Raw genomic sequence first — 24,953 nt, forward strand, 5'->3', positions numbered from 1 at the left:
ACATTACCACAATATATGGTGATAAAATTTTAGGTCCCTATCGCTCACCACAATTTTGAAAATGGTCATAATTCTTAGCACAAATTGCCCCTTTTTAGAAAGTCATTTGATAATTTCAGGTCAGTTGAACGTAGAGCTGAAACATTTAACATCTCAGGGGAATATTCATACAGAACAGCTCCATACGCTTCATTATATTAATTCTAATATTATTAATTCTAATACTAATGACTAATCCGACCTGTCCACTCAGGACTTGTGGGCTCATAGCTGATTCTTGGTGCTGTATGCTTCTGACTCAGCGGCTACATGACAAACATTCCCAGTTAGGTGGCGTTGCATCGTATTATTATTTAAACTATATAACATTATATTATGCGCCACAACATTACATAAGTCAATGACTTGATAATTAACTTGTTTGGTGGTTTGCAGGCAAAGTTAAACGTCTTTCTTTACCCATTTCATCGTCCTCATTTGACACAAGCTCTTTTTATTGATAAAGCTGTCAATTTTTGCACATTTAGCAGCGTCTGTTTTCAGAGCTTCTTTAATTTTAGCTTTCTACGCCACGCTGACGTTGCTTTTTCTACTCTCCACCTTTCAAATGCATTGACGTGCTACATCAGGGTGTGTTACAGAAAAAAAACTAGAGCTTAGGGCTGGGCAATTATGGAACAAAATAATATCTCAATATTTTTAGTCTGATATTCGATGTTTATCTTGATATGTTTTTCTTTTCATAAAGTAATTATAAAAAGCATCTCTGAATCAAAGCTTTATCCCAAATGTCTCACAGGCATTTTTTTTAACAAACAGCTGTAGATAAAGATGAGAAACAGCTGAAAAATAAACCTTTGGCATACATAGAAGTATAATTATAACCCAACATAGACCACCTCGATATAAACGATATAGTCTCATCTTATATCTCTTTTTAAAAAAATCTTGATATTTTGGAGGCGGAGGCAGCACAGGGATACCGTACCATACCAACTTTATTTATAAAGCACTTTAAACACCCACAGGACCAAAGTGCTATACACAATCATAAAATACAAATGATTAATCACAAAACAATAAGCAAAATGTTATATACAAAGTTAATAATAAAATTAAGGAAAGTAAGCTTAATATTGTGTATTATTTTCTCTTTTCTCTTTTTATTTATCTATGTATCAGTGCCCCAAGTTCTGTGTGTGTTGTATGTTTCATTGTAATGAAAAACATTAAAGAGTATTAAAAAAAAAAAAAATTAAGGAAAGTAAAATCAAGTAATATAAAGGCAACATCTCAGATTGTGTTAAAAGCTAAAAAACAACAACAACAAAAAAAAAAAAACTAGAGCTTAGGTCTGGGCGATATGGAACAAAATAATATCTCAATATTTTTAGGATGATATTTAATGTTTATCTTGATATGTTTTTCTTTTCATAAAGTAATTATAAAAAGGCATCTCTGAATCAAAGCTTTATCCCAAATGTCTCACAGGCACATTTTCTTTAACAAACAGCTGTAGATAAAGATGAGAAACAGCTGAAAAATAAACCTTTGGAATACATAGGAGCCTAATTATAACCCAACATAGACCATCTCAACATAAACGATATAGTCTCATCTTATATCTCTTTTTTTTTTTTTTTTTAAATCTTGATATTTTTAAAATCTCAATATATTGGGAGCTGCCAGTAGAGACGGAGGCAGCACAGGGATACCGTACCGTACCGATTTTTATTTATAAAGCACTTTAAACACCTACAGAACCAAAGTGCTATACACAATCATAAAATACAAATGATCAACCACAAAACAATAAGCAAAATGTTATATATAAAGTTAATAATAAAATTAATGAAAGTAAGCTTAATATCGTGTATTATTTTCTCTTTTTATTTATCTATATATCAGTGCCCCAAGTTCTGTGTGTGTTGTATGTTTCATTGTAATGAAAAACATTAAAGAGGTATAAAAAAAAAATTAAGTAAAGTAAAATTCAGTAATATAAGGGCAACATCTCAGATTGTGTTAAAAGCTAAAAAAAAAAAAAAAAAAAAGGGCTGGGCGATATGGAACAAAATAATATCTTGATATTTTTAGGCTGATATTCGATGGTTATCTTGATATGTTTTTCTTTTCATAAAGTAATTATAAAAAGCATCTCTGAATCAAAGCTTTATCCCAAATGTCTCACAGGCAATTTTTTTAACAAACAGCTGTAGATAAAGATGAGAAACAGCTGAAAAATAAACCTTTGGAATACATAGAAGTATAATTATAACCCAACATAGACCATCTCGACATAAACGATATAGTCTCATCTTATATCTTTTTTTTTTTTTAAATCTTGATATTTTTAAAATCTCGATATATTGGGAGCTGCCAGTGGAGACGGAGGCAGCACAGGGATACCGTACCGTGCCGATTTTATTTATAAAGCACTTTAAACACCCACAGAACCAAAGTGCTATACACAATCATAAAATACAAATGATCAACCACAAAACGATAAGCAAAATGTTATATATATAAAGTTAATAATAAAATTAAGGAAAGTAAGATTAATATTGTGTATTGTTTTCTCTCTTCTCTTTTTATTTATCTATATATTAGTGCCCCAAGTTCTGTGGGTTGTATGTTTCATTGTAATGAAAAACATTAGAGTATAAAAAAATATATATATTAAGGAAAGTAAATTGCAGTAAAACAAAGTCAACATCTCAGATTGTGTTAAAAGCCAAGGAAAAGAGATGGGGCTTAAGAAGGGATAGCAGAAAAAAGAGAACAGCGGCCCAAACGTCAGACCCGGCCCACCAGGAATTGTCTCGGTTCTCCCCATTAGCCACTCTGGGCCTGAGTAGAGGCAAATCATCATATAAAGATGATTCAGATGCAGCAGATTGATCCGAATCATCTGCTGCATGCCTGGTTGCAGCTTTATTTGTGTCTCCCAGCCCTCCTTTATGGAGCCACTGTCCTCTCCTGCATGCGTTGGCTCCGCAGCGTTATCTCGTCGTTTCTGCATGGCTGCAGATCGGATTAAAGTTGCATGATTGGACTTTGAGTCAGCTGACAGGTTTACATGAAGCCGAATTTAACATTTACAAGCAAACAGAAACGCCGGCCAACTTTCGGTGGAGCCGTTGATGATGATTAACGGCCGCTCTGTTTTGGAAGGTCAGACCTGCCTCTCCCTCCTTTTGCCACCGTTCGGGCTGAAAGCATCAGAACGGAGGAGGGAGAAGAGCGCGTTCAATAATGCATGATCTGCTGTCTGCAGCTGACGGCTCAGTCTGCAGGTTTGTCTCCGTCGTTCTGCAGCATCTTTCTGGCAGTGATTGCGAAACACTTCATTTCACTGCATCTAACGTCAGAAGCAGCTGCAGATAAAAGACGTAAAACAAAACATGAGCCAGGAGACCGACTTTAGCTCTGCGTTCTCTGATCGTAACATTAATATATTTATATGCATTAGTGATGCATTTAAATTTTAAAGACATTTCATGACTGATTTATACAAGGATTCAGTGTTGGTTATACTTGATTATTTTATTTCAAAACGAAATGTAAAACATAAAGATACATTCCCAAGGAAGACGCAGCTAAACAATCTGCAGTTTTTGTTGCAGTAGTGCGTAACCCTCCACATAAATCACAGTTCAGAACAGCAAAAAGAAACTAATGGCAGATCAGTCCTTTCAAAATAAATATATTTTTTTATTTTAATTGTTTAGTTTAATTTAAAGGCAAACTTACCTTCATAAAACTGACACACGTGGCTCTAAGGTAGTAGGATTTGCACTGCAAAAACGGATCTAAAAAATAAGTAAAATGTTGTTAAAGTTGGTGTATTTATCCTTGATTTGGGCAGGTAAATAAGATTATCTGCCAATGGAGTGAGTATTTTGACCCCTAAAATAAGATAATTAGATATACTGCACTTGAAATAAGATGATGGAGATAAATTGTTCCTATTTTAGGTGCAAAAATCTTATTCCATTGGCAAATCATCTTATTTACCTGCTCAAATCAAGGACAAATACACAAATTTTAAGAACATTTTACTTATTTCTAGTTCCGTTTTTGCAGTGTGTCTACTGAAAACGTCACACTAAAATCAAAAAGTTAGTTTATTTATTCTAACAAAATTAAACATCATCTTACAGATTGTAAATTGAGCTCGTAGGATTACGTCAAACCTGGAAAGGGAGCTCCTTTCATTTAAAGAAACAAATATATAAGCAGATAAACAGTTATTATAAATAAGTGTTAAGCCTCCAGCGGAGCTCATTAAACGTCTGGATTTATTATAGCCATTAGACATTGAAAAAAGAAAACCGATTTGACATTTGCAAGAACACGAGAAAACCTCTCTGCTCCTTCATGCCGTCATGGAGTGCTTTGAAAAGTAACTTAAACTTAACTTAAAAACGCTCACCGCTGCTGTCGTAGATCGCCAGAAACCGGAAAACGTTTCCCGTCTGCTGATTAAAAAGACTAGCTTTGAGAGTCTTTAAGCTCCCGTAAATCATCATTAGCAGCCGTTCTTGCATTGCTTTGGAGAGTAACTTAACTGACTCATTGGGGATGTACAGAAAAGGATCGACTGGTGACAGGATGTCGAAAATATTTTTACCTTTACCATCTTCTTCCGATCAGCGAACACACTGAAACTACACTGCAAAAACAGAACAAAAAATAAGTTAAAATCTTCTTGAAATGAGTGTATTTGTACTTTATTTGAGCAGGTAAATAAATTAATCTGCCAATGGAATAAGATTTTTTTACTTAAAATAGGAAGAACTCATCTCCATCAACGTATTTCAAGTGCATTATATCTAATTATCTTATTTTAGGGGTAAAATTACTCCTTCCATTGGCAGATAATCCTATTTACCTGCTCAAATCAAGGACATATGTACTCATTTTAAGAAAATTTTACTTATTTTTAGTGCTGTTTTTGCAGTGTAAGCGTCAACAACTCGCACAACAACACCGTTCTTGATGGAAGTAGTTACTGATGGAATAAGACTCGAAGAACAAAGGGTGTAACCAGCTGTTCAAAATGAAACTGTATTTTCTATGGAGGCATGTTTGCTGTTTATTCATGCTGCAAATTTTAAATACCAAGTGGCATTTCACCTGTGAACAGGAAGCAGGGCCGCTTTGTCCTTTTGAGCTTTCGCCGTCTATCAGAACACGCTCCGTTTGTGAATGTTGGTAACTTTTTTTTGTACTACTAATGCTAACCTTGCAAATTGCTAATCTAAAATGCTAAGGAGGTGGGAAGAGTAGAAAAAAATGCTTTTGAACGCTGTAATTTACAGTTCTTAACATAGAAATTTGTATGATCTGGTCATAGCTCTACTAAGCTGGAAATAAGGGAATTGGGCACAGATCTCGGCTCATTTTTTTAGTCTTGCCATTCAAAACAGAGCAGTAAATACACACATGAGCGCCCTCTTTTGGCTGAGAGCTGTGACGGATCCTGACTCATTTGCATTCTTTGTCTGATTACGTTCTCCAAATTCTCTGACTACTGAACAGCTGGGTGTATAAACATCTGCTTTTATACGGCTAGTCAGACCGGATCTGAGTTGCATCAGCAAACACCTTACTTGGTAGTTTTAATGACAGACACAGCGTCTGGGACCTTTTTAAATAAATAAAACGTCGGGTCGTAACTGGAGGAGCCCGAACTGACAGCAGGTGATTGTTCTGACATTAAACCAACGTTCGAGTCAACAGTGAACAGCAACTAAAAACTGAGAGGTTTTAGACGTTCCTGAAGAAAAGATTTCACAATGTTTTCCCTTTGATTTGCTGCGTGTGAACCCTGTTATTTTTGTTTTAAGAACGGCTTATGGGGTTACCAGCTTATCTACAGTTGTTCCTTTAACAGAGAGATACTGTATGCAGCACTCTTGATAGGAGCAAAGTACTGTCTGTCTCGTGTGATAGGACAATGAATGTTTCAAAAAGAATCAGTACCAGGGATTCAATTTATGGATTAATGAGTTCATCTAAAGTTGATTGATCTTATCGCTCGATTAACGATTAATTAAGAGGGGATTTTTCATAAGAACCCTTGTTTTCTTCTCTTGTATCAAGAGGGTATCATGAAGGGTTATTTTTTTTCTTTCATTTTACAATATGCTGACTTTTAAAAAGAGCCACATTATTAAATTTTAACAGTTTATTGTGCCACCTGTATCAAATACTGACTGAATAAACAAAAACTCTCGTTCTCTCACACATTATTGAACTTGGACATATTTATAAAATATAACAAAACAGGATTCTGTCAGGTCACTGAATAGAAAAAAATGAAATTGAATACAATAAAATATATGAAACAAAAATAATCCCCACAAAATCTCTCTCCATCAACAGAGCTTTTGGCATCATGTCTTTTTCTCCGCTTTTCTGTCATACCATCCTAGCCTTTTAAGCACATCGGTAGGTTTTGGTTCAGAAGTTGACTCTGCTCCGCCATGCAGCACGGCTGAATGGATGCTGTTTAGCTGACAACGTAAGGAGTTTATATTTAAAAACAGAACCACATAAAGAGCTTTTTGTATCCTTATGTTGTTAAACAGTGTAAAAAATAATCCCTCACTGGATTTTGTACGGTGACAGTCTGGCTCTGCTTCAGAATGACCGGCAACCTCCTCTCCTGGATGGCGACAATACTACTAACACTGAAACAAGGTCCGTCTAGGCAGACCATGTCAGTTTTTTGGATGAAATAACTTTAATCTAATTAAACTTAAATCTACAATTTAATCGTAAGTCGATTATTTGTTTGCGTCCCTAATCAGTATTAAAGCAATAAAACTATTTGAAAAAAGATGCCAAAGTCCAAGGATAAGCCTTAAAGAAGCTTCAGAAGACAGCAAGATATTCCAGGAGCTAAGAAATGAGGACTGAATCAGGACATCGGGTATCTGAGCAGTAATTTATCTTGTTTCTTTTTAATTCAGCAATGACTTTTTCAACATGGTGGAGGTTTTGAGATGCTCATTGCATCTGTAATATTAAATAAATAAATGGGGATTTTAAATCGAGGAAAGGAAGGGAATTTCTGGGTCTTCGTTTCCTTCTCTGTCCTCATCTCCTCATGTCTTCTCTGTTTCCCTCAGAAACTGGCCGTGTTAAAGGACGGGTTCCAGCTGGACTCGGGCTCCCAGCAGGAGCTGTGGGGCAGCAGCCCGTCGCTCGCCAACTCGGAGATGTCCGGCCCTCGCCTCTACTCCGATGTCGGATCCCAAACGGACCTCCCAGCTGAGGTTAGACCCAGAGACAACTCGCTCTAAATGGGGTTCTACGTATCTAGCATGAGTATTTTTCTTTACCGCTTTACTTTTACACATTTTGTCACATAACCAGGGGTAATTTTGTTGGCATAAACTGTGATGAAAACATGTCAAACAAGAAGTGAATAAAAGGTAAATTAGAGTGATGACGAAAATGCTCAAAGTAATCATGAAGCAGTAAAAAAAAGAAAAAAAGTATTGTAGGTAGATAAAATCCAATCAAATCTCCGTTTTGTGCTGTGAAAATTTGGACTGATTATTTGTAAAATAAATATTTGATTTTATATTTTTGCCGATTTTTTTTAAAGCAAAATGTAGTCGATCGACGTTAGACTAAAACTAAAAAAGCTACTGATGAATAAAATGCAACTTAACATAAATTACATTTTAGTTGATAGAATACGATAAAAACTACTTAAAATTGAAAAGGAAATTGAAATGTATGGAATTTGATTATTTTCCATGTCTGGATAAGTATGGAAAATTAAACATTGAGTTCTAGGCTATATTTGTTATTCTTTTATCTAAAAATATAAGAAATCAGAATTTACAGAAAATTAAAGGGACTCAGCAAGAACTGTGTTTTTTTTTTAGTTACTAAAAAAATGGCATTTCGTTGTTTCATTGCCTTCTTTAGCCTCTAGACCTTTTTAAAGTTCATGATTTTGGTTCAGCTCAGATAACGAACAAAATAACTTTTTATTTTTGTAAAATTAAAGTGTCAGTGCTCACAGTATGGTTTAAAGTTGGTTTAAAATAGCCATTTACTATATTGCCAGGATTGTTTCATGATTTGTGGGGAGAATTTAAAAAATATAATCAAACCAAACCGTTTTACCATTAAATATCCATTATATAATGAAAACTGGAGGAAAAAAACAAAACAAAAAAAACATTATTCAGGAAAAGTATGAAATTTGAAAATGGCCTCGGTCTGCATTTACCCTGACTCGATGAGTTGGAGAGTTCATGATGTTTCTTCCTTCGGTTTTTCACACCAGTTCACGACCAGCAACAACAAACTGGCTGAGAAGGTCCGCCTGAGCCTGAAGTACGAAGAGGCCAAGAGAAGGTACCAGTTTTCAAAGTAAAAGCTGCTTGTTGTGCGTCTGAACTGCGTTCTCACACGAAAATCATGCAGTTTTTTCGTCATTTACTGTTGAAATTTAACCTAAACCTTGTAAAACAGAAGTGGGAACCCATATATGGCCCCAGAACCCTTCATTCCGGAAATATGAAATTTCACAAACATATATAAAAATATTAATGTTTGGTGGACACAAATTCACAACAAAGCATTAATAATGCACAGCCAGGTTAGCGGTCATTGAACGCAACATGATAGTCATGCGAGATAGACAGACCAGTGCCAATTTCCGCGTTGGCGAGTGGCGGAAAAACGTCGGGAAGCAAAACTGTCAGGCTTCCTGGTACAATCTTTCTGTTCAAAACAGTAAAAGAGCTCAAAAACGCTATTTATCTAGTAATGTTTCAACCGTAATTAGAACATCGTGCAAGTCCAGCCTGGTCGTTCGGAAGACAAACAAACTAGTTCAATATTGCTTTGTTTGCTAATTTATGTTGTTCAGGAAAGACGAAAGTTTTACTTCTTCTTCTGTGGTTTTACTGAGGGAAGTTTGATAGCTGCACACGTTAGAGTGGTTCTATTCTGAATAAAACCAGGTGCATATAGACCACTGAGCTATGTTATACACTGAAGTGCTGATTTTGCCAAAAAACTGAAGTCACTGGCCGCCATCTTGCTACTCCCTACTCTCACAGAATCCCATAGGATTTGGTTGCAACAACAAGCAGTTTTCTGGTTGTGTGAAAACGTTTCACTGGTAATTGACATAATAACGTAATTCTACTAGGAAATTAGGTGCTGAAATATTTTACATGTTATTCATATTAAATATGTATATGTATATATAAGTATGTGTATATTTATATATGTATATATGTATACATATATGTAAATATGTTTTTGTATATTGTTATTTATATATTTATAAATGTTATGTTTTTATATTTAGATAAATAAAATGCAAAATATTTCAGCACATGACTTTCTCAGTACTTGATAGTTTTAGAACATAACATAAAAGTATATGGCATTTGACATTTTAAAAGTTTTAAGCCCCCCCGAACATGAGAAAATACTCGTTATTCGATGCTGTAGCGCAAATATTCCCTAGTTACTGGAGGAAAATAGGGAGTACCAATATGGCGGCTGGTGGCTTCAAAGGGACTCGTTCTAACAGCGGCTATTAGCACTCCAGTGTATAATATATCTCAGTGATATAGACGCACATTATGATCGGATTAATTGGTTGCGTGCCCATATAAACGGAACGATCCGATAATTATTTTTGTTCTTAATCCAAATGCATTTCAATTCGATAGTGAAAGTTTGTGCGTGTAAGCATAGCTAATGCTGGAGAGCAATTGACTGGTGCCAAGTTATATACTCTGAGGGACGCCACCTTATGATCGAATGGGACGTCAGGGGACGAAAAGATGGGAGGCATCAGGAGTCCGGTGCGACGGCAACAGTGACTTCAGAGAAACTGTCCAAATGGGATTTTGTTTTTCCACCTGAGCGACGGTTCAGGAACTATTTGGTGTTTTCCTGCACGATTGAGAGCCGTGTCATTTGCAAAAGTAATAACAAAGTGGGACAAAGACTATAACACTGAAGGTTTGTGCTTTCTGTCAGAAAAGTCTATATCCGTATGATCAGTTCTCCAAAAAACAAAACAGAGGGAGAAACAGAAGTAAAGAAACTGTGTTCGACTCTGAGCATCAGTGAGGCCAGAACGGCACAGGTTCTGGTCCAAAATTTCACATTTGAGATGTCAGACATTACAGAAGTTAGGAACAAGATGAGCTAATAGTCAGTGGAATAATAGTCAGTGGAATAGTCGCTCTTTGCCTAAACTGCACTGCAAAAACGGATCTAAAAACAAGTAAAATGTTCTTAAAATTAATGTTTTAAGCAGGTAAATTATATTATCTGCCAATGGAATGAGTATCTTGACCCCTAAAATAAGATAATTAGACATCCTGCACTTGAAATAAGATGATGGAGATAAGTTGTTCAGTTTTAAGTGCAACAATTTTATTCCATTGGCAGATGACCTTATGTACCTGCTCAAATCCATGACAGATACACTCATTTTAAGAAAATATTACTTATTTTTAGTTCAGCTTTTGCAGTGTGGATGATTTTCACAATAACATTTTTTTTGTTCAAGCCACAAAGTTTGTTACGCTGCCATCATCTCATCTTCATCCATATCAATAAACACTGATCTGTGAGAGTTTTCATCCATGATAAACTCTCCCGTCGTCATTTTCTACGAAGGATCGCCAACATCGAGGTGCAGATCGCCAAACTGGACAGCGAGGCGTGGCCGGGGCTGCTGGACCCGGAGCGGGACCGGCTCATCCTCATCAACGAGAAGGAGGAGCTGCTGAAGGAGCTGCAGTACGTCCGGCCCCGACAGCGGCTGGAGCCCAACGACGCCGAGAAGCTGGAGACGGAGAAGAAACGTCTGGAGAGGGACCTGCAGGCCGCCAGAGACAACCAGAGCAAGGCGCTGACCGAGAGGCGAGTGACAAATAGATAAATGACGAGGAGATTCTGTCCAGTCAGAGTCTTCAACCCCTTATTTCTTTATTTTTCCATCCTCTGATCCAGAATATAAAACCGTCTTTGGACTCATTTTCAGTCCAGTACCTGACTTTATTTAGAGGAACGACTTCACTCTATGAATCATTTAGGCGTAAAAAAGGCTCTTAAACACACAATGGGGTGTACTGGTGGACACAGGAGGCACAACTTGGAACCGATTTTTAAATTGGACCATTAGCCTTGAATGCGCCGTTGGATCAACGGTGAACAGGCTGTGAACTTTTTGACAGACACTGCAAAAAGGGAACTAAAAGTAAATACAATTTTCTTGAAAGTGGTGTATTTTTCCTTGATTTGAGCAAATAAATTAGACTATTTGCCAATGGAATGAGTATTTTTACCCCTAAAATAAGATAATTCGATACCCTGCACTTGAAATAAGATGATGGAGATGAGTTGTTCCTATTTTAAGTGCAAAAATCCTATTCCATTGGCAGGTAGTGTTATTTATCTGCTCAAATCAGGGAAAAATACACTAATTTCAAGAAAAATGTTCTTGCTTTTAGTTCAGAAAACAGGATTTTGCTCCAACAGGCTGATCTACGGAAGCTGAAAGCTCAACTCTTGGGTCTTTGTTTGAGTTTTTCCTGTTTCCTAAATACTTCCTCCTTCTGGTGGAAGTCCAAGATCAGGTTCTGAAGGTAACAGGTCCAGGAATGAAACCCAGACATGCCCTTCCTGTCTTCCTGCTGAATCAAAAAGGTGTTACTAGAAGCTATTTATAGTCTTTTCCCAATGAGACGTGGCCAGAAAAGCATCAAAGGAGAACGTCTTGATCAAATGTCTGAAACACCTTGTTTGTGGTTCACACAGCAGGATAATTAGCCTGATCTTCTCCTTCCGACAATCTTATGGACTCCTGGATTATCAGATTGCCTCTTAGGATAATCTAATGAGATATTCCTGCCGTGTGTGTTGGGTTAAGAGCGATCTGGTCTGCTCGAGTATCGGGGATACTCAACATGTTGGATCGTCTTGGCCCGATATCCTAGCTTGTTGGCGCACGCAGCCTGTTGAATGTGCCGTGTAGCCAATCAGACAGCGAGGTGAGGGAAACCCGCAGGAAAAAAGAAACACAACGAGAGGGCGGCGCTAGAAAGAGACGAGCAGATGGCTAGACCGACAGGTAAGAAATGAACTGAGAGCTGCTTGTCTGAGTCTCACAGCTGGAAGTAAAAAAGCGTTAAAAAAAAAGTTAATAAGATGTGTTGAAAGACGAAATCTCATTAGAAAAAAACGATGCCTGTCAGAGCAGGATAGGCACTTTAAAAGTGGCCTCAGGTACAGAAGATAAGGACCAGGTGAAGATCATCTTTCTAATAAAAGAACAGCAAGAAATGCATTAGGCTTTCGTTTTTAGTCTAGTTTTCATATATATATATATATATATATATTATATATATATATTAATATATATATATATAATATATATATATCTATATATATATATTATATATATATTTGTATATATATATATATATATATTTGATATATATATATATATATTTGCTATATATATATCTAATATATCTATATATATATCTAATACTCTATCCTCATCGAATCTCTATATATATATATATATATATATATAGTTCAGGGGTCTGCAACCTTTACCGTCCTGAGAGCCATTTTTTTGCCTACAGTCCACTTGAATTAAACTCGTTTAGGCCGTTTTGAAAAAAGACGAGTTATAATTTTTGATAAAGATCTACTGTAGGAAATATGTTTTCATCGTTAAAGAAACGCCCTTTTATGTCTATTTTGAGGTTGAAAAAAAAGAGGATGGATGGCATTTGTGGATAATGATGTAAAAAAAAAATCATGATTTCCAACATAATGAAAAAATATTAATATAAAATTAAATATTACTGGCACTTTTAACAGGCTTTTTTTTTTGTGAAAATTAAAAGCAATTATTCAAAGAAAAACCTGAATTTATTATCCTATTGTCCTTATGCAAAAGGAGCGATCAGGAGCGACAAAGTGGCCCGCGGTGCGGTCGGTTTGGGGCAGTTTGCAATGAGATTGAAAAAGAGATTTGGCATTAAAAAAATGAAACATTGAGTCAAACATTGACAAGACAAACATTGTTAGAAAGTAAAAGCTTATATTCCCATTTTATGCTGCAGCGTTTTTACCAATAGGAGATGTTTTCAGTATCCTTCCGCCACGATGTCGCTACAGTCATTAGCTGTAGGAGCTACTGAAGATAATATTAATGTGCGCCATTGCTTGTGGTCTAGCTGCGGTAATTGAACCAGTTCACTGTAGGTAGATGAAGAGGAGTACCGGCAAATAATAATAATAATAATACATTTTATTTATAATGCACTTTACATTTCAAATAAAATCTCAAAAACGGACGAACCGTGGAGGAGCCTTCAATTTACGGCAAAACTTTGCCGGCTTGTAGAGACGTTGTAGCTGAAGGACACTGAAAACATCTCCCATTGAAAAAGAAAAAAAGCTGCAGCATAAAATGAGAATATTATCAGAAGTTTTTACTTTCTAACAGTGAAGGGGAACTGGTTATGGTTGTGACACACGGTGAAGGAGCGCAGTGGAGACGAAGCTTTATTTAGTCAAAATGGGAGATAGAAAAATGGATGTTGATAGAAGCTCAGCGGCCAACGGCACTCGGAGCAGGCGGAAATACGGCAGAAACCGCGTTGGGTGTGAACGCATCAATAAGGAAGCTGACTCTGATCCGAATCAGAATCAGAAACAAGTTTATTGCCAGGTAGGTTCCCACTTAAAAGGAATCTTCCTTGGCGGTGGCACCGGCGTACCAGATGGTGATGGAGGAGGTGAGGATGGACTCAATGATGGAGGAGTAGATGTGCACCATCATTGTCCTTGGCAGGTTGAATAGCGTACCGCGAGCGAGCTATTTTTAGAAACATAACGTCACGATGACGTCACATCACGTGGTACGCAGTAGGACAAGCTTGCATAGTCCGCCGCTGTTTCGCTGTAAAAGAGACGTGCGTTACCCTTGGTTTTACTCGGTAAACGACTGCTTTTTCCAAATCTAAGACCATGGTTTTTAAACATTGTTGCTATGGAACGTGCAACAGCGACTCGAGGTACGCTGATCGGCCGCATATGAAGGATGTTTTCTTCAAGACTGCCAAGGAGAAATGTGTGCGCTGGGTACACCGGTGCGGTCGGCCTACACAACAGTTCAACCCGGAAAAAGTTACCAAATTCACGTACATATGTAGCAAGCATTTTGTTGGAGGAAAGGGCACAACCGAAGAACATCCTGACCCAATTCCAGCGACATCAAGTCAAGGTAAGAGTATTTTGGTGGCCGACATGTTAATAATGAAGCGCCTGCTACCATGATAGCATATAGGCTATCATGGTAGCAGGCGCTAACATGATACCCTGCTACCAGGATAGCTTACTCAAAAACATTTCAAATGAGACAAACATTAAACATATACCGATCCCTGGACGGTGATTACAAACAAAAAAAGGGCCGATGACGCCATGACCGCCGCGCAGGAAAAAAAACAAAGCTTACCGTTCGATCAACTCGGCCCGTTTTCCGGTTTTTTTAAGCCCTCGACACTCAAGCCATCGTTTGAGCTGAAGGTTGGTGTGTTCTTCGACAGTTCGACCAGTAATCCGTGCGCCTGGGACATCGTCTTGGGAAAGTTTAACGGCTGCAAAGTCGGTCATATCGCTGTTTCTGTTGCGCGTGTAATAGCTGGTTGCTACGGGCGTTCTCTACCTGTATGCCCTACCTAAGCGGCAAAAGGGGCGTTGCTCTTGAGTCGGTGACGTCACGTGCGCGGTACGCTATTTCTTCAGCTTCCTCTGCTGGGCTTTCTTGGTGAGGGAGTTGATGTTCAGCTCCTACTTTAGGTCCTGGGAGATGATAGTTCCCACATTTTCAACCCATGAGTTCCTGGTTTTGAACCCTAAAATAAGGTAATTAGACATCCTGCACTTGAAATAAGATGATGGAGATGATTTGTTCTTGTTTTAAGTGCAAAAAATCGTATTCCATTGGCAAATCATCTTATTTACCTGCTCAAATCAAGGACAGATAAACTCATTTTTAGTTAAGTTTTTGCAGTGTGGAGGTGGGGTTGAGCTGGTGGGCTTTGTTTTGCTTGTGTTTGGGCCCGTTGTAGTGTTCCCTCACATTCAACCACCTATGAAGCTCTTTGTCCTTCTGGACGAGCCGGTCTTGGATCCCCCTCTGGCTTTGTGGCCCGTTTCATACGGACTTGATGCTCATTAAAACGAACCGTGGCAGTGATCTCTGAGCTGCAGACAGACGAGCAGCTGAACTCACAGCAGCTGGCATTAAGCAGCGGCTGCTGAAACCTCTGACTTTCTCGCACCTTATGAGCTCTCCATCATGCCTCCGTCTTCCTCACCGCCAGCGCAGCCCCTTCACCCTCCTCTTCCTCCTCCCAGACTAACAGGACTCCCGTTGTTCCAGCTTCAGGTCAGACTCTACCCGGAGCTCTGTCCCTCTTTGTGTCCCGTCTCCTGTTCCTGAAACCCGAGAGGCCGCCGGGCTCGCTCGCAGAAAGGACCTCTTGTAGTCCTCGTACAAACGCGCCGGTTCAGACGGCCGACCGCTCACCGTCCATTTAACGGCGGTCCCTGCGCAGTCCGGGGAAACCATGCAAAAGTTTTTCAGGTCATAATAAGTATAGAAAAAGGCGATATGAGTATGGACGAAATATTGGCGTTTTCAGACTTCGCTCCCCGTCTTTTTGTATAAATTCTGCTCTTCCTTTCCGCTCATTCCTTCACACTGCAAAAACGACACTAAAATTAAGTAGAATTTTCTTAAACTGAGTGCATTTGTCCTTGATTTGAGCTGGCAAATAAGATGATTTGCCAATGGAATAAGATTTTTTTGCACTTAATATAGGAACAACTCATCTCCGTCATCTTATTTCAAGTGCAGTTTATCTAATTATCTTATTTTAGGGATCAAAATACTCGTTCCATTGGCAGATCATCTTATTTGCATGCTCAACTCAAGGACAAATGCACTAAGTTCAAGCAAATGTGACTTATTTTTAGTTCTGTTTTTGCAGTGCATCGTAGCCGTTTTGCTTTCCTTTCATGTTGTGTTTTTATCTCTCTTCTTGTGGTCTTTCCTTCCTTGTATCATCCCTTCAAACCCCTTCTGCAAACGTTTAAAGGTGAAACGTAGAAACTCTTCAGCTCAGAGTAGTTGTGACTTTTTAATTTTGAAGGTGTATGAGTCTTGGACTTTAGCTTCTGTCTCTCTATTTATCTACCGTGGATCTATTTACGCACACTGCAAATTTTCTTGAAATGAGTGTATTTGTCCTTGATTTGAGCACGTAAATAAGATGATCTGCCAATAGAATAAGATTTTTGCACTTAAAATAGGAACAACTCATCTCCATCATCTTATTTAGAGAGCAGAATATCTCATTATCTTATTGTATGGGGTCAAATACACATTCCATCGGCAGATAATCGTATTTACCGGCTCAAATCAAGGACAAATACACTTATTTCAAGAAAATTTGACTTATTTTTAGTTCCGTTTTTGCAGTGCACCAGTGTTGTAATGAGGAAGGCCGTATTCCCTCACCAACAGCGATGCCGGGGTTCCGGTCATTTAATCATGCGGTGCTTTAACGCACACCGATCCGACGCCGTATGAACGACAGAACGGACTCCCCGCCAACGTCACAGTAGACCAGGCATGTCCAAAGTGCGTCCCGGGGGCCATTTGTGGCCCCTGTACTGATTTTGTACAGGGGCCACAACTGTATTTCAAGAAAGATTTGGTCACCAGCACAGGTGGCTGATGCAGATGGAAGATTTTAGGTTTTAATTGGGGCAAAATTATTGCACAAACGTTAAAATCCCACAATTGAAAATGTGTACATTTGCGTGTTTAGAAGTACAACACAAAGTGCTTTTAATAAACACACATTTGATATTCTTTTTAATATCATAGTAACATCTATCTTATGATATTTAATTACTGAAATTTACACTTTGGTGCATTTAAAATCTGCTTTGAATTCAATTATTAAAATTGTCTAATTACAGCTGACCCAAATCCTGTTCTTATATTACTAGATCAAAAAGAGTTCAGTTTATTATTGTTAAAAAGTCAAATTAAATTATTCAAAATAATTTCCTAACTGGTTGAATACAACAAATGAGCAAAAACACTTTTTTTTTTAATTTTGGATCTACAATCATTTCCACATTCATTTCCTACCAAAAAAAACTAATTTTATTTATTTAAAATGAGCATATTTTGTAGAGCAGGTGAAAAATGAATAAGATTGCTTTGTTGTTTTTTTTTTTTAAATTGTGTTAATTTTTTGGCCCTCTAGTTCCTTTGACTTTTGGACCATGTACTGAAAAGTTTGAACACCCCTCCAGTAGACGCTCTGTACTCCCGACTATGCAGGGGGCCTTGAGTGCTGCCATCCTTAGAAAATGGGTGTGTTTAAAAAAAAAATAACTCACCAGGCGATCTGCCGCTGTGTCGAAAAAAAAAAAAAGCTGATAAATGTAATGAAATGTAACTGTAGACACGTACAGACGTTTAATTATTTACAACATGCTGGGATAATGGATGATGCTAAGGGGGGGGGGGGGGGGGCGAAGTTACTGCTTCAGCCCCAAACCCTGTCGGGTTGACCGCATCAAAACAAACATGGTGGACGGAGCGTCTGATTGACCCACGATGAGCCGGCTGTGCCACAGCGTTCAACGTCTAAAAGGCCGAGTATATCCGCGGCGTTGAAGTAGTTAGAGTTAAGAGACGATGAGCGGATGGTCAGACTTTTTTTTTTTTTGTTTCTTTTACAAACTACAGCAGCAGCAGGAAAGTGGCGACCCAGAAACAACAACAACTACCAGAAGTCCTTATCTGTGGATTAATCTGCTACGTTATTCCTGCTATTGCCTCATATTTTAGACTTAGACCTAGACATCTTTATTTGTCATTTTGTATGTACAGAGTGCGTACAGAAGGAAATTTTGTGGCATACAGCTTGTAAATTACAGTATACACTGCAAAAACGGATCTAAAAATAAGTAAAATGTTCTTAAAGTTGTTTATCCTTGATTTGAGCAGGTAAATAATATTATCTGCCAATGGAGTGAGTATTTTGACCCCTAAAATAAGATAATTAGACATCCTGCACTTGAAATAAGATGATAGAGATAAATTGTTCCTATTTTAAGTGCAAAAATCTTATTCCATTGGCAAATCATCCTATTTACCTGCTCAAATCAAGGACAAATACACTCATCTTAAGAACATTTTAGTTATTTTTAGATCTGTTTTTGCAGTGTAGAGTGCAGCAGTGATTAAAAAGTAAACAATTGAAATGTGAACAATGCAGGAGAAAGAGAACAGTGTGCGATCACGGTGTACAGGAGAATATTTAAAACCATTTGTATGTGCAGAAATTATGGTGCAAAAAGGCATTTGTGCAAAAATGCATTTAGAAACTACAAGTTCGGCAGCATTTGTAATGCTAAATAGAAATGCAGTGATGCAAATCACTGCATTTAAACCAGCTTTAAAACCTGCGTGTGTTTCTGTTCAGAAAATTTTTCCACATCTCACTTAAATCTGTTTAATTTTTACTGATTATGTGAACATCTGGAATAATACATAGAATTAATAAACAGTAGTCAATGCAAAGTTGTAATAGATTTTTTCCCCCCCATTTCAGTTAAACTCTGACTGATCTGTAAACTGTTTCTGTTTATTTTTAAATCCAGTCTCATCATATCATCATATGCAAGACCTTTTATTTGTAAAAGCCTTAATAATAAGACCTTGATTTGATTTATTTCTGTCATGCTAAAGGTGGTACTTCAGACATACTTCAGACCGTAAATCTGCAGCCGTTCTGTGTCTCTGCCGTTGGGATTCTTGCAGAAACCTTGCGCTGCGATTCTAACAAAAAAAACCAAACGTTTCCGTCGTTTCAGGCTGCGACTGCACTGCAAGCGGAGCGAGTTGGTCCGGGAGCTGGAGGAGACGGTCCGAGTGGCCACGTCGTTGCAGACGCAGCTGAAGAGGTTTGTTCTTGTTCTCATCGCTACTGAAATGTTCTGTCTGGTCCTTAAAGCAAGCAGTGATGGTGAAGTTAAAGACATTTTGGGATTACGAACCCATTGTGCGTTCAGGTAGACTTCCTGATGTTTTTTTTTTTTTTTTTTTCTTTTTTTTTTACATCTGTTTCTTCCCTTAAAAGATGGAAAAATTAACCTTCATCTGTGGTTTGTGCCGGAGTTTATTCAAGGGTATCAGAGTAAAGGGGGATTTACACATTATATTACATCTTAAAAACTATGCATCCCTTTGTGTTGGTCTGTCACATGAAATCCCGGTAAAATAAATACTTTGGAGTTAATAATGTTACAAAGCATGGAAAGGTTAAAGTCGCTTGAATACTTTTGTAAAACTGTTTTACCACATAATTAAATCACTTCTTATAGGGCTGGATGATAATTCAATAACAATACATGTCGATCGAGGGTCAATAAAAAGTTCAACAGAATAACAGTTTTCCTTCATTTTGCATTCTAGCCATGTAGGTTAATATTAGATCATTACATCCTCCCGACCAATCAGAACACAGACTCAGGAACTAAGCTCCGCCCCCTTCAAAGAGTTCAGAGAGCATGAGTTCTTTTTTCTATTTTAAAAATTTGCATTTTTGGTGAAAGGTTGGTTGAATAAAGGGTTGAGTTTGAATTCAGTGTTTGTGTCTGTATCTAAAAACAGGTTAAAATGCATTAAACGGTCAGGGCTGCACTTACAATATATATTTTGAATTTGTTAATTATTGATATCAATCAATATGATTTTTATTTTATCGATAGAAATATGCTTTTTTTTCTGTATCGTCCAACATCTTGGTGGTTTTCAGTTGATCACTGATCATCAGCTTCTGCTTTTTTCTGAAGCTTTGCATCTCACGATCTTATTCAGAGATCTTTTATCGGTATTCTTGTTTTTACTTTGACTTTTTTTAAATAAAAACTCCTCTTCCTCCGTCTCCCCCTGCAGCCTCTCGGCCAGCACCCTCTCCTGTTCGTCCGGCAGCAGCCGAGGCTCCCTGGCGTCCAGCCGGGGCTCCCTGGCCACCACCTCCAGCATGGGCTCCACTTCCTCCCTCAGCTTCACCGACGTCTACCTGGAGCAGCCCGAGCTGGCCGACCCAGACCTGCGCAACAAGCTGGACACCTTCCTGCAGGAGGGCGGCCAGGGCGGCTACCGGCCCTCCAGCTCCATCACCACCATCCACGAGCACGAGGTGGTGACGGGCTGCGGCGAAAGGCTCGCGGGACCGTCCGACGGCAACGCGGCCGGGCCGGGGGGAGCCGAGCCCACCAGGGTCCAGGCCCTCAGACTCTCCGACACGCCCCGTTCCATGAACTCGTTGTCGCCGCGCTCGTCTCTGTCCTCGCTGTCGCCGCCGTGCTCGCCGCTGGTCTCAGAGACCACGTTCCTGTCGGGGGAGACGGGGCCCGGCGGGCTGGGGCTGGACCTGGAGCTCCGCAGCAGGCTGGCAGAGCTGGAGCTGGAGCCTGAGGAGCAGCGGAGAGAGCGGCTGGAGGAGAAGCAGAACCTGAACAGCATGCTGGGAGAGGAGGGCAAAGGTGAGCACCGGTTCAGCATCAACACGGAAACGTTCGCTAAAAAAAAAAAACCTGCGTTCAGCACCAAGACCAGAGCCGTCTGAGTGATATCTGAGCAGCCGTGAGACTTCAGGGCCGATCTCGGCCTTCTGGGTTACAGCCAGGGCTTTTTTTACCAATCGGTTCGTTCCGAACAGAAACAGAATTATAACGTTTCCGGTTATGAGTTCCACCGATAAATTGACGTTCCCGAACCGGTTAGAACGAAAAAAATACTGTTCCCGGAACGGTTAATTTCGTTCCTTTCGTTTGACAAATATAGCTATTGATATTGTGTTTGGAATGAGCGTTTTACTTAACGATGGATCGTAATTGACCTCTTATTTAAGATGTGTAGCTCTCTCTCCATTCAGTCAGCGAATGTGTGATGTGATGTCACACAGGAAGTGAACCTCAGCCGTCATGGTAACGTGCGCTAACCTGACTCCGCCCGCTGTATGTCGCTCCACCTAGCTTCACTCACATCTGGGACCTCTCCATAGGAATTGCCTTTATTGAAGGCTGGGCCTTGTCAAAAATCCTTGCATATGATTGGATAAGCCACTTGTCTGTCATCTTTATCAACGTGCTATTTCAACCACTCACACCGAAGCTAACCCGTGACGCTGATGAGAGCGACGCAGGAAAAAACAAAACTTTAATTTTTTTTTTAAATGTGTTTGCGGCTCTAGTGGTACGCGTTTTATTGACAGTGAGCTGACAGGAAGAGGAGACGCGGACGCGCCCCGGAAAACAAAACTTTTCAAATCCGGTCGGGAGAAGGGCGAAAACATCGTTTCCACCAACAAAAGCCTTCAGAGGCGTTCTCTGATGTTCTTTTAATGAAACAATATTAGGTAGATTGGACAACACGGAAGAAATAGCAGCATCAATGTTAACGCTTGCTTCCTCGACGAGCCGCCATTGCTATCAAAACAGTCTCACGTCACGGTCACGTCTCCACTACGTCACATCTATGAAATGCCAGCCCTGCGTCCTGATTGGCCAGACCATAAAATTGGTTGGAGAAATCACTTTCTATAGGCGATGTCCCAGATGTGAGTGAAGCTAGGCGGAGCGACATACAGCAAGTTAAACGTGCGCAGGAAAATAATTACTTGTTTTTTTTAGTTATATAGGCAACGAAAATTTTGAGGGACGAAATAAAACCGGTATTAACCGGTTACCATTATTGTTAAATAAGTGTTCCAGTTCCAGAACATAAAAAATAATAACGTTTCTGGTTTCGTTTCTGTTCCCTGTAAAATACAAAAAGTTCCCGGTTTTCGTTTTCGTTCCTTGAACCGGTTCAAAGCCCCGGTTACAGCAGATGTCAGAGAAAAAGCTTCAGCTTCAATACCTGGAATCCTCTCGATCAGTGATGAGAAACCTAAAACCCGTCACAGATGGGGTGGTGGGAGGGGGGGGGAGCTAATGAGCTTCCTAACAGGGAGAGTTTCATTTTCACTCAGCTGATAATTCCTCATTTCATCATTTCCAACCATAAAACTATTTTATTATCAGCACTTTTATTATTTTAGGAGCATTGAAAACTCTCTGTTGGGGAAAAATAGTGTTTTTATTTTGTTGCGTTTTAAAAAAAAAAAAAGAAAAAGTCTGGTTTGTTGTTTGATTGCGTAATTTCAGTGAAGGTCAGAGGGAGTCGGAGGGAACTTGAGTCCGGTAGCCGTCAGAGCCGTAGGTGAAAGGTGGACTCGGTGTCTGGTTTCCTCTTAACTCTCCATTGCTGCTGCCAGAGCTCAGCTCATTACTGATTATGCATGCAGGACTTTCTCAGAGCCACGCTGACCTTTTGTTGCTCGTCATCCACCAATAAAGCAGATATCTAAGGATTATAATGTAAAACTGATGGAGCGCTTCGCCTTCTGGATTCTGCAGTCTGTTTATTTTTCATAGTCTCTAAATGCAGCTACAACAATGGGGAAAAAATAACGGATAGTAATTGAAAAAAAATTAAACTGAGTTTATATAGTTTGTAACTTCAGACTCGTTTTCCTATTTTAATTTTCAAAAAGAAGCCAAAAAGGTCTTGAACAAGCAGCAGAGTCCAGGTTATAGTTGGCTAAGCCTCAGCTAAAGAAAACTCCTGTAGACCTGCAAATGTTACATTAACTGTTTGAAAAGGACAGCTTATGATTTTTGATATAAAGATCTACTTCAAGAAATTAGTTTCAAAAGCAATTCCCTGTCTTTCTTCTTTTTTTTTATTTTATATTTGCAAAAAAAAAGGATGGATCAATTATCCCCTTATGGGATGTTGATATTTGTGGAAATTGTGTTTAAAAAAAAAAAAAAAGCACCTAATGACAAGAAAAGTAGATACTGGTACTTGTTCTGTTAAAAACTGGGCTGAAAATCACCTGGGGTACCTAAAAAGTTGAGCATTGAGTTGAATTAAGGATAACTAAAATGAAACACAGCTACGATGATAATAGGATCTAGGAAGAACATCAGATGACTGCCATACATCTGAGGCTGTTGGTAAAACTCAGACATTGACATAAAAAGCAGCCAAAGTCTAAAGAAAAACAAACACTTGACCCAGACCCTCTGAAAGGACCACAGTTCCCTGTCCAGGATTGCCCGTTACATATTTCCACAGTTTTATTTTCATTTTTTGTGTCTTTGAATTAAAGGTGCTCAGTTTCGAGGGGCGGCGCCAAAGAAGATGGGCGTGACATCGGCCGTGTCGGACGAGTCGGTGGCCGGTGATAGCGGAGTGTACGAACCGTCGGAACGCAAGTATGTTTTTTTTAACCCGTTTTTCTTTTTCTGTATAATTTTAACTTACTTTAGTTACGTCTCAGTGGTAGAGGTGAATTAAATCTGACGGGTCTATTATCTGATGGGACTATTTTTTCCCGTTTCTCTGTTTATATTGCCCCACATTAGGGCTGGACGATAATTCTTGTAACAATATATATCGATCGATAGACGTATATCGATATGATAGAAAAAAGGGTCAATAAAAAGTTAAATAGTTTTCTTTCCTTATGCATTCTATCCATGTAGATTAATATTACAGTCACTACCTCCTCACAACCAATCACAAACGCAGACGTAGGAACGATCTGTCACCAAGCTCCGCCCCCTTCAAAGAGTTCAGAGAACAACAGCATAAAACGGCCAGGGCTGCACTTAAAATATATGTTTTCAATGTGCTGATAATCATCCATATCGATACAATATGATTTCTATTTTATCGATATGCTTTTTTTCTATATCGTCCAGCCCTACTGCACATACTTTAATCAAAAAAACATTTGTTGTTACTAGGGCTGAACAATTAATCGCATTTTCAATATAATCGCGATTTTAAAAAACGCAATTTCCAAATCGCAGAGTCAGCAATTTTTGGCTATGAAACAATCAGGGAATTAGACACGTCCATTAGGTGTTGGTAAAATGTTTAAAGTGGGTTTGCCTCCACATGGAAGGGAAGACAGCTGCAGCAGTGAGATAATCTAATTTTATTACTTGTTTTAGAGTTTATATAATCATACAGAGCATTAAGTACAGGTCAATCAGTTTAATACATAGACTTGCTTGTTGGTTGCACTTTATGTTCAACAAGGATTGATGTCCAAATCAACTAAAAGCTGTTCTCTTGAATAATATTCTGATTAATAGAAACATTAAAAGTTCTTGTTTTAAATAGACTTTGTTTACAAACATCTTTATTTAGAGGCCATTTTTGTTGCTTGTGGTTAATGCGGAGAAAAGTCAAAATTGCAATTTTGGTTGAAACATATCGTAGGCAGATTGCAATCATTTCTGCTCTGAGTTTAGACGCTGTGGGTCTTTTAGCAACTAATCTGCACAGCGAGGAAACAAATTGATTTGTTGTTTGTATGTGTTTAAAAAGACATGATAAATCAAACTGGAAAAAAATCGTATTAAATCGCAATTTTAAGAAAAAAAAATCGCAATTAGATTATTTTCCAAAATCGTTCAGCCCTAGTTGTTACACTGTTCCTGTTTTTCATGCTTTGTTTTCCTCCAGGCCGGGACTCCCTGCAGAAATCCTCCTAAACTCCTACGAGGACAGGTCTTCGTCGGGCTGCTCCCAGGTCCAACTCGGCTTCCGTTACGAGTCCAGAGACCAGCGCTTTACCATCTATATCATGCAGCTAACCAACTGCAGCGCCCTCTGTCTGCCGGCTGACCACAAAATGTACGAACCGATTTCTGCCCGCCTTCATGTTTTAAGTTTTGTGAACCGCGATCGCGTGACCCGACGCGGCTGT

General features: G+C 38.8%; 1 protein-coding gene across 1 annotated transcript in view; it reads left to right on the forward strand.

Moving 5' to 3' along the window:
• wwc1 (WW and C2 domain containing 1) overlaps positions 1-24,953 on the forward strand; it is a 66,008-nt gene that overhangs the window by 32,107 nt on the left and 8,948 nt on the right. The window contains exons 7-13 of the mRNA XM_012873399.3: positions 7,140-7,286; positions 8,315-8,385; positions 10,681-10,926; positions 18,991-19,080; positions 20,075-20,667; positions 23,343-23,448; positions 24,710-24,880. Of these exons, the coding sequence (XP_012728853.2) occupies positions 7,140-7,286; positions 8,315-8,385; positions 10,681-10,926; positions 18,991-19,080; positions 20,075-20,667; positions 23,343-23,448; positions 24,710-24,880 (1,424 nt within the window). The remainder of the gene's footprint in view (positions 1-7,139; positions 7,287-8,314; positions 8,386-10,680; positions 10,927-18,990; positions 19,081-20,074; positions 20,668-23,342; positions 23,449-24,709; positions 24,881-24,953) is intronic.

The sequence above is a fragment of the Fundulus heteroclitus genome, chromosome 11 (genome assembly GCF_011125445.2).
Source record: "Fundulus heteroclitus isolate FHET01 chromosome 11, MU-UCD_Fhet_4.1, whole genome shotgun sequence".
NCBI classification, from domain to species: domain Eukaryota; kingdom Metazoa; phylum Chordata; class Actinopteri; order Cyprinodontiformes; family Fundulidae; genus Fundulus; species Fundulus heteroclitus.